General features: G+C 36.7%; 1 protein-coding gene across 6 annotated transcripts in view; it reads left to right on the top strand.

Annotated features, from left to right (window-relative positions):
* The window catches only part of L3MBTL3 (L3MBTL histone methyl-lysine binding protein 3), a 106948-nt gene that overhangs the window by 39208 nt on the left and 55354 nt on the right, over nucleotides 1-12386 (top strand). For all 6 annotated transcript variants that reach the window (XM_036903816.2, XM_036903818.2, XM_036903817.2 and 3 more), the window contains 3 exons: nucleotides 5608-5743; nucleotides 7329-7420; nucleotides 9633-9784. In XM_036903816.2, the coding sequence (XP_036759711.2) occupies nucleotides 5608-5743; nucleotides 7329-7420; nucleotides 9633-9784 (380 nt within the window). The remainder of the gene's footprint in view (nucleotides 1-5607; nucleotides 5744-7328; nucleotides 7421-9632; nucleotides 9785-12386) is intronic.

Below are 12386 nucleotides of genomic sequence, written 5' to 3'. Positions count from 1 at the left end.
AAACATGGGAAGATTGATTATTTCTTTGACATATCTTCTTGTAGTGTAACATAAGCATGTATAGATTTTAAACTACTAATTAAATTGCGTGCACACATTAACATAATAGGAATACAGCTACATAACCAAAGCAGACCTAAAATTATCAGCCATCTCCAGTGAAACCAAAAAAACCAGTTAGGCACCCTAGGCATTTGTGAAAACTTATCAATGATATGATGGATATTGTCTAACTGAATTTGAATAGTTTGAGAAAAATCAGACAAATTAAAACAACACATTCCTGGGAACTGTTCACATCCCATATGTTCTTTTAACAGTAGATAGTCTATAGTTGCAAGATTTTGGAGTGCTGCAACTTGCACTTCTCCTAATTCTTGGTTGAGTTCCGACAGTATAGATCCAGTCAAATTTGTTGTTTTACTGTATGCACAGGCCAGCTTAGATATCTCCTTCATTCCCATGGCAAGTCCAGGAACAGGTGGGATGAATGCACCTACAACTGCAGCATCACCTGAATCTTTGTTGAGGTGTTTTGATGATCATCTTCTGGAATGACTCTTCCAGAGAATGTTGATGTTGGAAGTTCTTCTTCATATTGTATCTTAATTCTTTTTCTGGGTAGCCAAATTAGGCTGTGATCCTCTGTCTAAACACAAACAAACCCTTTGCCCACACTTTGATATGCCCTTTATACCATTGTGAAGAACTTATTGGAGATCACCACACTCCTTGTCTTTATTTTTTAAAAGAAAGTCATGATGAAGGGGTTTCAAAATAATGAGAAAGCGTGCCATTCATTGAGTGTTTACTTCATGCCAGATATGGTGTTTAGTGTTGGGTACATTACCTCATTTGATCTTCCCAAGAATACTGTACAGGGCATGTTTTTTCATCCCTGTTCTATAGATGAAGGGGAGAGATTGAGTATACAAGGCCACACACTGCAGAGTACTAAGACCAGGATTGGACCCCAGCTCCATGTGACTCCATGGCTTTTGCTATACCACGTTCTCTAACATAAGGAACAGATCAATATATATATTTATTTTTTAGTATTTCAAGGCATTTCTGGAATTTTTCAGGAAACATTGTCCAAGTCAGTTACATGTATCTTAGTCTAATATATATTACTGAGGATACTTAGAATTTAGTTTTTCCTCTTGTGCTAGTCTCTGTCTTGCTCCCCTTCCTTAAGCCAGGGGTACATATCTTTATTTCCCTGAAAAGAACAAGATGATCTTGTATATTAGCTTTAGTTATCATAGTATTCTTTTAGTGACTTAATGAACTTGTGAGAAGCTTGCCTCCAACAGAACACAGTTACATTTGATAGTTGGGTGATGACAATCACAGTAAGTAATAACACACAGTTATAGGGTGAGTACCTTGGGACAGTTGCTGAGCTAAGTGCTTTCCATATATTAGCTCATATAAGTTCTCAGAACAATTGAGTTTTGTGAAAGCATTGTGAGGAAACAGATTCAATAAGTGTAGACTGCTTTTGAGAATTTTAGCTGTGAAACAGAAGGGGACCTTTTAAGATGTATGTATGTGTGTGCTCCAACTCTTGATTTTAAGGACATGTATTTTAGTTTGTCTAGCTTATTATTGTCAAAGTAATGTTTGCTCATCACAAAAACTTAAACTAGTATCTGTCCCACCCACTGTTTCCCTTATTCCATATCCCTCATAAGCCCTTAATGAGTTTACTCTGTTCCCTCCAGATATTTTCTCTGCATGTACAAATATGTGCATGTATGTTTTTCTTTCTTTTTTTTTACATATAAATGGTGTAACACATAATGTTCTGCAGCTTGCTTTTGTTAGAATGCATCTTATATACACACAATATTTTTAACCATTGGGTAGTATTCCATTTCACTGAATTGCTGTAATTCATTTAATTGCTCTTATATTGATGAACAGCTGAGTGGTCTTCACATCCTCATTATTCTCATTGTTACAAACAGTGGCCCTATGAGCACTGTAATTGACATAAAAATTTTGATGCAAGCTGCTACTTGGTGCTCCAAAAGAGTTTATCAGTTACGTGCTCACCAAGCATATACGAGAATTTGTTTGCCTAAGCCTGAGAGATAGTCTTTAATATTCTTTTTCCTCCCTCCTTCCCTCCCTCCCTTCTTTTTTTTTTTGTTAACAATGGGAAGAGACTGGAGAGTGTTTGTATTCTGAAGAAGCTACTGGGTGCCAGAGGGTTGGAAAATTCAGAGAGAGCAGATAACTGGTAAGGAGAGGATAGGAGACAGTGGTATCCAGGATATAAAGAGGTCTAAGACTTAGCCAGGAGGAGGAGCCTTCCTTTGGGTTCTAATGTGGGGACAGAGGGAAGAATGGGTGTGCTTGAGCATGGGCAGATCTGCCATTGGAGGTATACATTTAAGGGAACTTCTTTGCTATGGAAGGTAAATCGTCATCTGAGAATAGGGATGGAGATAGAGGGATTGGTAGCTGAGGGAGAGGAAGGGAGATTTGAAAAGGATGTTGAGAAATGAGAGACAGGGCCGTTTAGCAGGATTGCTGTGCAGCTGGGAGAGTCAGTATCAGGTGCATTCAATTCTCATTTGTGGTATATTCCATAAATAGCAAATACTGAACCATTGCTCCTAAGGAAGTACAGGATTAATAACACACTTATTAATTGTGAGCCTCTGGTTGCACCATTTTCATCAACTGATCAATATGTAACCTTGTTTGTGTGTGTTACTGTTTAAAGACATCTTACTTAGTATCTGTTGTTGAGTCATTAACGAGAACTCACTGCCAAGGCTTCTCTAACTCTTGCCCCATGAAGCTCATCTAACACACGTCTTTTCCCTGAGGCACTTCACAGCCTTCTTATACCTAAGGACACTAGCCAGCACTTAACACTATGCTCAGGGGCTGTATGAAATAGCAAAACCACCAACAGAAAGCACAGACATGGAAAACGTGCCACTAAATAGACTATGCAAAGGACACTTGGCCTGCATTTGAGATGTGAAACAAGAAGACAGAACATTGCCTTGTTCAGCCTCAGCTGAGAACTTGCCCATGGGTGACTCAAGTTTTTTGCCACTCTGTGCAAGCATGTGTCCCCAAATACTACAAATACTATTTCGGGGTTACAAGTAAAGTTTATCAGGTAGATGAATTCACAAATGCAGACTCCATGAATACCAAGGATTGACTGTATGTCATTTTTTTCCCTCAGTACCAGACCCTAGACCAGATATTGGTGTAGACTTGAAGGATACTTGGTATGATGGAATTTTCTTAGGCATGTGTTTTGAGAACAACATCAGGGTAATGATTTTAAAATGTTGGCAAGGAAATGTTTTAAGTGATTGCTGAGGAAGGCAGGCCCGGGGTAAGAGCGGTGCTAGGGAGAAAGTAGAAGGATCAATGTGAGATGCTAGAGTTTTCACTGAGATTGGGGGGAAGTGTATTGGGAGTAACTGGCTTAACAAACTGAGTAGGAGGATGTCTTCCTAGAGTTGGGTGTTTTAATGTAACGGTTGAGAGGCCGTGCAATTTCTGATGGGACAAGATCCACAGGAGTAAGAGTATGAAGTGGACAGGAAGTGCAGGGAACAAAGGACCCAGGGTGTTGGATGAGCCCTCCGTGTGCACGGTGAAGTGCTCAGGATGGAGAGGGAGAGAGCAAGCCAGGGCTTAGTGTGTGATGAGTGAGGAGGGGCGTTCGGGAGGGTAGCATGCGGGTCGATGAAGGAGAGGGTGGGCACCCACATGGCATGGGCCTTGAAGGCACACATGGCAAACATGCCTGGGCAGTAATCTCTCCTCGGACCTGGGAGGGGTGGAGAGTGGGAGGAAGAGCAGCCTCCACTGTGGGAAGGCTGGAGAGGGATGGGCTTCTATGCCTTTGAACGACGAGGTGGAGGCTGACGTAGGTGGTTTACCCAAGCCTGGGGTTCCAGAGGGCACAGGGCATAGTGGAGACGCTGTACGGGGAGCAGAGGGCTGGTGATCCAAGGGGGCAGAAGCTCAGAGCAGTCGCCCCTGAGGGCCTGGAGGGATACGCTACTGCAGGAGCTTGCTTCTTAGGCTTTGCCCAGAGAAAGCTGAGTGCAAGGCAGGATAGGTTGGCCCAGCTCTGACGCTTGTAAGAGAAACAGCTCCTGAGCCTCTCAGCGCAGGGGGGCTGGGGGCTGGGGCAGCTACCGCCCTTCTTGAGGCTGTATTTCCAGGGATCCAGTCTCTGCTTTGCAGAGGAACTCTAGTCTCTCTGGGAGAGGTCAGCTCAGTTGTGTTTTTTATATATACATGTGTGTACATATAGACATATATATGCACATATTCTAATTGGATAAAACTAATGTATAAGATAAAATATAAAAATTTCATCATTCCGTTTTGCCTCTCCACCCTCAATCCCACTTCTCAGAGGAAATCAGAGATCTCAGAGCTAATATAGTGGCACATATCCTTCCAAACTTTTTTTTACGGTGAATTTGCAAATATATATGTATATAAATGTGTGTATATAAATACATATTCCTATATGTATGCACAATAAAATGTATACACACAAACATACATGTAAAGCCACACATGGACTCACATACACACAGGTTTTCTCATAAACTGACTCATCCTGTACAGTTTGTTTTGCTACTTAAATTCTGAGTATATCTTAGGGAACTTCCCATGGCAGTAACTGTTACAGCGACCTTAGTATTTTGGGATTGTTAACTGCCCTGGTTCTGTGCTCACATCTCCAGTGGCTTGTTCAGGCTTCTGCAGCGCAGGTGCTCCTGGAGGGGTTAGAGGTCTGGTGTGATGTGTCATTCCACCTGAACACATCTGCTGTGCTAGAGGGAAGGAGATTGAGGGGCTGAACTTCTGTCTAGGGACCCAAGGCAGAACATGACCCATAAACTCATGTGACCTTTTAACTCAGAACTTCCCCAGGTGGGGCCCTTTAGTCAGATGGAAGGCCTCAGCATTCAGCCTGCATTATGTACAGTGAGCTCTTACAGCATTCCAGGGAGCCTGTCTCATCCAAGTATGAATTGGGGGAGGCTTTTCCTTCTCTCAACCCAGCTACTAGTAGAGGAAAACTTTTAGGAGGAAAAACCCAGTTGTTAGTATAAAACAACTGTCTTCTCTTCATGTCTCCTGGGTCTGAATGGATATCATCACGTGTGGAGCCATGTGAAGGACAGGGAGCCCGCCTCAGACAGTGCAGAGCAGTCCACCCTGCAGGAGTTACATGCCCTGCCCTGTTTCAGGCTGCCTGCTTCCCTATCGACTGTCCTTGGTGACATGCGCTGGTACTATAGAGAATGGACAGACAATATGTATACATGGAAAATTATTCTTCACCCCATAGTCGTGTGCTTGTCATGTAACTGTGGATGATGCCAGAACACTGCAGTGTTCCCCTTCCCAATATAAAAGCCTTTGTAGATTTTGTCATTTGTTCACTTGTTTTTGTTGCTGTTAATGAGGGTACTTTGATTAACGTAAGCTGTGTCATACTTGATGTCCCTGTTAGTTTATTTTTGTACATGTACACAAATATTCTGGATGTTTTGAATTTTGATTTGTTTTGTTTTAAGCAACCATTTTTACCTGTTTCAGGTTTGTGGATACCGAATAAAGCTACACTTTGATGGATATTCTGATTGCTATGACTTCTGGGTAAATGCAGATGCTCTGGATATTCACCCAGTTGGGTGGTGTGAGAAAACTGGCCATAAACTCCATCCTCCAAAAGGTATTGTCACTTCTTTATTTTGTATTTTTAATTCTGTGAAAACAAGTTTTCCTACGTGTTAGTTAAGAATTTTTAAGAATTTAGATTTAATGATAATTTAGATAGGCCTAAATTCAAGCTTATTTTCTATGGTGAAAAATATGTTTACTAAAGTGAAAGAACTTTAAAAAGTAGAGCCCTATTTAAGAGATAAACTATGTTCATGTACTTGTTTGCATATAAAATAATGTTTGCATGATACTTAATTTTGACTATAAATGTTAACTACAGACTTCTATTTTATATATATATATATGTCCCTGAAAAGACTGATTTGCAAAATAACTTCCAACCTGTTTACATAGCTAAGTTTATTTACTGATATTTCAGTATATATATAGAAAATCTAAAGAAAATATGAATTGAACTAATTAATAATCTTACTATTTAGGAGATTGGAAAAGAGAATTTAACACTAAAAATTGGTTTATGTGCAAGTTGCACTAATAAATATTTTTATTTATTATTTTTTAAATATAAATATTATTTATATTTACAGTCTGACAATGATTTTGCTTGTTTTATGTTTACATAAAGATCCAGGAATAACAGATGCCGTCTCGTCAGTCCATTTCTCATGTGTTTAATAAAGTCTTGCTTCCTTCCTTTGCAGCTATTGCATTCAGTATTGTTTACTTGATGTCAAAGATTCAGGTTACTAGTTTGGTATTTTTGGCCTCGATCAAGGTTGTTATTTTTAATAGGCTAGCCATCATTTGGTTTTAAGGTTTTAAGTGAAAAAAATAATATAGGGTGGTACTTTTAGATGGCTGAAGGATTAAACAGTAACACATAGAAAAACAGGGTGAGAAAGAAATTGTACAAGCCTTTATATAAATCAATCTCTTCTATATGGTGAGTTATTAGCTGTTCCTTTCATGTTGCCTTTTGGATTTTAATGGCAGTAGAAGAGAGCACATGAACAGATAAGATGCTCAGTTTTCTTTTTAAAGGATTGTAGGCTTTAACAGTAAATGTGAAATTGTGAAAATTAAGGCAAGGACATTTCCATTATTGTAACATGCCAACATAACTTACTTCATAAATCTTGAATTCTTTTTCTTGTGGTGATAGGCCAAAAAGATCTTATCTGTTTTATTACTGTTTGTTTTTTTTTTTTTCCAGCTTCCCACTTGTTCCTTCCTACAGGTTAGTCTTCCAAAATAGAATAGGTGAAGGAAAAAATAAAGAATTTGATTACTCCAACTCACTAGTTTACTGCTGAGGAATTCTGCCCAAATAACTGATAGAAAGGATATGGTAATAAAAAGAAGTTCACTTGAATATAATATGTATTTGCTTCTTTACACATTTTCTTTATATCTATTTTCATTCATTCAGAAGAGGAAAAAAAATGCGATTTGTTGGACATAACCACAGCCTGTGTATAAAACTTCATTGTTATGTATTATGGGTTAAATTTTATCTATTTAAAAAATTACTTGATTGTTCAAATTTGGCATGTTGGAGTTAATAGCTAAAAGTGGGAATGGAAAATTGTGAAATATTTTGATATTTTGCTAAGTCTGTATATATATTCTTACAGGTTATAAAGAAGAAGAATTTAATTGGCAGACCTATCTTAAGACATGCAAAGCTCAAGCTGCTCCTAAGTCGTTATTTGAAAATCAGAATATAGTGAGTACATCCAAAATACTTTTCCTTTCAAAAGAAGTGGTTTTTGACTATTTCATAGGATCAATTACAAATAATAACAAGAAACTATAATACATTTTGTTCCTTTGGTGGATAGAAACTCTTATCTTAATTAAACTTTAAAATTAGCTTAAAATAATCATGAATAAATTTATATTTTATAGCCATATCAGTCATCAAACTTTGTTGAATGGTAGAAGGCAACATAGTACAAAACCCAGGTGTAATTTAAGTGAAGGCACATAAAAACGTTAAATTGCCTGGAACATGTTGTTGTTATTTTCACTCGTTTAGTGTTACACTTCATGACCTGTATTCCCACTTTTCATTAGATGTTCCTCTGTTGGCATCTCTGAGGAGGCCTAATATGTTACACTTTTCTTCTTTGCCCAAGCTCTGATCTAATTGGAAAGAAGAGAGAGTAAGCAGGTGGAAAAACCAAAATAAAATCTTTATAACTGATAAGGGCTCAGTTGGAGTACATGCATGACCTATATCTTCTGGCAAATGAAGTTCTTTATTCTAAGCCCTAGAATTAAAGAAATGTACTGGCCCCTCCTACCCAGCTACCGAGAACCAGGAGCACTGGACCAGGGCAGCCCCACCCTCCTGCAGGAACAGAACTAGCCCAAGGGGACAAAGTGGAAACTGTGTTCCCTGTGGGCCAGCTTAGTCCTTAGATTAGGACCAGTTCTGCCTTCCAGATTCACTGGTTAGCTAACAGTGAGCAAGTAATGTTTCAAAATGGGGTTCCTTCCAAATGGACATAAATATCAAGAGTAAGGAAAAATCTTCCTGTCCACTCCAAGTACCCTCTGTTTGGGAAACAACTTTAACCAGTTGTTTTGAGCCTTAGTTTAATGGCTAAAGGATTCTCTGAAATATCTTAACTGAAAGGATAGCTCAATTGCTGAAATATAAATACTGCATTGTCAGTTGGTATTCACTGTCAAGGTAGGAGGAAGGTCAGTTATGTGGAAAACTCAATAGCCTGCTTTCTCAGTTTGAAGTTTGCTAATCCCTGTCTGGTTCTCTGTTGATGAATGAGTTCAGTCAGGGATTTGATTAACTGCCTTGAATCAGCTTAAATTCTGTGCATTGCTAGCACACAACTTTATCTTGGGTTATGTGTTTGGTATCTAGGAGTCAATTAATTTTTCTATTTCTAGATTCCTCTGCCTCAGAATACTCAAATATTTATGGTCAGAAGTCTGATAAATAATTTCAGGACTTGAATGTATATAATAAATGTGTCTGCAGCATTAACTCCTGCTCCTTTAGTTCAGACTGAACTTAAGTTAATGTTTTCAGATACATAGGGCTAATCAACATTTTTGTAATGATAGCTATATAGTTAAAGTAAACAGATAATTAGAATAGTCTGTCTAAGTCTGGACAGAAGGACCTTTTTAGAAGGGCAGAAATGACTTGTGTGTTGTGATTGACATAACTGATATCCAAGTACACTTCTCTGAGATTAGGATATTTTTCCTCACAAAAGATTATAAGGAATGTTTATATTGTACTGAACCTCAAACACTAAATCTTAATGAATTTAGGATTAAATTGTTTTAGTTCCATGCCCCTGATGGTCAATAACCTATAGATTTCCTTATAGTAAAGACTGTTTTGAATGTCTGTATTCAGTTAGTTCTTTGGTGCTGTTGTGAATAATATCTGCAGTGTTAAGTAAAAGTTGTAATAATTTGCAGCCTTTCATACATGAAGGTGACCTACTTTCAGTAGATTCCTCTTTTGAGAGATCTTTTCGGAAGTGGGAGTGAACTCATACGTTTTTAACTTGATTAAGTGCATATTTTGTGTGAAATAATTTTCATCGTTAAGTCTGTAACAAGGGAAAGAAAAACAAAAAGTGAACTTATATGTGAGTAAACTTTGCCTAACTAGCATAATTGTCTAAGATGCCAAAACACATATTAAAATTAATTAGACTCAGTGAGGTTGTGGGTGTTTTAGTTTCAAGGTCCAGATAGTTAATTGGGTGTAGCAACAGGGCATTTTTTTCTTATTGCTGCTTGTTGGAAAGCAACCCCGCTGTATAACTGGTACATGAATTTTAAATTATGTGAACATAGCTAATGGATGCCAGGCCTTCAAGCAGGAGGTGCAGAGAGGGTGCAGGTCTTGCTGGTAAGTATGTGCTTATCTCTAATTAAATCTGTATGTTTTGTAGACAGTGATCCCATCAGGCTTTCGAGTTGGAATGAAGCTCGAAGCTGTAGACAAAAAGAATCCTGCGTTCATCTGTGTTGCTACGGTAACAGATATGGTGGACAATCGTTTCCTGGTGCATTTTGACAACTGGGATGAGAGCTATGACTACTGGTGAGACATTTTCCATTGCTGTGTGCTTTTTTCTGATTTAGTGTTTATTCAAGTAAACCAGCTACATGTTTTAAAAACAATCATAATGCAAAGCTTATAAAAAAAAATAATAACTGTGCTCAGCCCTGTTGTTTCCCATTTCAGATTTTTAACTTTTTACCTGTTCCATATGGCACATATTTCTAAATAACATCCTTTACTTCTGCTTTAAGATTTATATTTTAATTGGCTTCCTACTATGGAGTGCAGTTACAAACCCCCATTCCCAGCATATGTTCACACGTGAGTGCAATGCACACACACACACACTTTCCCTCTTATCTTGGGTGTCATCTATCAATTTTTGGAAAAATATTTCAGTCTTCCTTCATATTTTCATATCCACTAGCTAATTTCATACCCAGTAGTTGAATACAAATGTGTTAATTGAGGAATATTGTCTTTAATCCTTACAGTTTTTGGATATACTACATAAAAGTGGCAGGAGCAACATACTATAAAATTGTATACTTATAAAATACTTACAATAAAGCTATCATATTTTGATGAATCATTGAAATAATGATTTCCATATCTAATTCATGTTCATTGATCATGACAGTTCAGTTCTGGTAAGAGACATTTCTGAAATGTTTAATTCCTCATGGAGAATACATTCAGTGAGAAAATTTTTGAGAAGTGACAGATACTATAAAATATGGCTGGTATTATAGTATCAAGTGAATATTAATTTATAAATGTTGCTAGATTCCAGGGAATCTTGTTTCCTGACCTTACTTTTTTAGTATGCACTCATTTAAAAATTCAGTAGAGCCATCAATAATTTCCATTATTTCTCAAATTAGGTTCCTAGATATTCATCAGTTTTACTTGCATTGTTTTAAAAAAGAGAGACATTGAAAGCCATTTGCTATTCGGGTTTTAGAAATGCTTTCTGTTTATATTATATATGCTCTTTACAGAATTTATTTAGAGTGTAGCCAAGTAGTTCCATGATTTCATCACATGGAGTCAAGTACTTTTGAATATTTTGGTTGCTTTTTTCTGCAAAGCATAATTTTCCTCGTAGGATGTCTTTTTATTCAGCTTACAGTAAAAATTTTTATTGAAATTTTTATTGAAATATAGGCCATTTCAAGCAGGTATAAAAGAATAATGGAGTGACCTACATACAACCATTGTAAAACACCAGCAAGTATAAATTTATGTTCATTCTTGTTTTCTTTATATTCCTAGTCCTGCAATTCCAACTCCAGGGTTGTTTTGAAGCAAGTTCCAGGTGTAGCATTTTTTCTGTGTATACTTCAGTGTGTATCATTTAAAGATAGGGAGTCTTTCTTTTTCAAGAATATGTTATAAATGGCATAATGTTAACTAACATAATTATTCTCCCCACTTGACTTTTTTTTTTTAATTCAGTGGTTTTAAGTCTAAATAAGATGCACACTGTATGATTGTTTTGGTGTTTTCCTTGATCTCTTTTAATTTATAGATTATTCCTATTGTTTTGTATCTTTTGCTTCTTCTTGTAACTTCTATTGAAGAAACAAGGTTGTTGTTGTTGAGTCTCCCACAATCTGGATTCGCTGATTGAATCCTTCACAAATTGCTTGCCATGTTCATCTTTTCCTCCCATTTCTTGTTAATTGGTGTTTTTTGTTTTATTTAAAATTATCCATACCTATCTTAAGTAAAGACAGGATCAGAAAACTTTAAATTTAGAAATATTGTAAATCTGTTCTGGGTCGAACATGTTTCTCACCTTCTGTATTTGATGTACTGTGATGATGGCAGTACCAGTGTGATGACTAAGATCCAGTTATTTTATTAATAAATGATAGTTTAAAGCAATTATTAGAATTTGCTTTTAGAGTTACGATTCATTTTGGGAGCACTTTTTTTAGCTTTTGCCTGATTTTTTTAAAAAAAGGGTAAATGTTTAAGTTACTTTTGTGGTATTAGAATGTTTTAAAAGTATAAGTTGCTATTTGACATGAGATATATTTCCTTTGAAAACATTCTGCTGGAGAAAAGTAATAAGGAAGTCTAGAAGAATCTGTCACATTCATTTTTCTTTGATACCAAATGCGTAGGGAACAGGAAAGATCCTAAACTCTTTTTTAAAAAGCACAGGAAAAGAATTGATTTCTTTGAGCTTTGGTTTTACATATCCATGAACACAAACAAATTATTTTTAGAATGGAATGTACTTTGAGGATTTTCTTATACTTCTTACTATTGACATGAAATCTTATTTTGTTAATTGTCAGAAAAAGAATACAGTGTGTTCTCTTTCTTGATATGTAATTAAGACACCCTGAAAATTGCTTAAGTGCACTGGAATTTTTCCAGCTTTATTAAATATTTTGTTCTTTGATCTTTGAATTTTGGCATAGTTTTTATCTGCAGAAATTACTTACATAGTATGTAACTGAGGTTACAAATTGGATTGCCTTTCCCAATTTAAAATAGTTTGGAAATGAGATTTTTGTTTCCTTCAATTGGATAGTGATCTTATTTCTTTTTACTTTAGTGGGAATTTGAAAAAAAAATACATATATGTACCTGTGTACATATGTGGTACTACATATTTAGCTTCAAT

Source organism: Manis pentadactyla, chromosome 12 (assembly GCF_030020395.1).
Source record: "Manis pentadactyla isolate mManPen7 chromosome 12, mManPen7.hap1, whole genome shotgun sequence".
NCBI classification, from domain to species: domain Eukaryota; kingdom Metazoa; phylum Chordata; class Mammalia; order Pholidota; family Manidae; genus Manis; species Manis pentadactyla.
The sequence above is the reverse complement of the archived record's forward strand: the minus strand, read 5'-3'. Positions and strand labels throughout refer to the sequence as shown.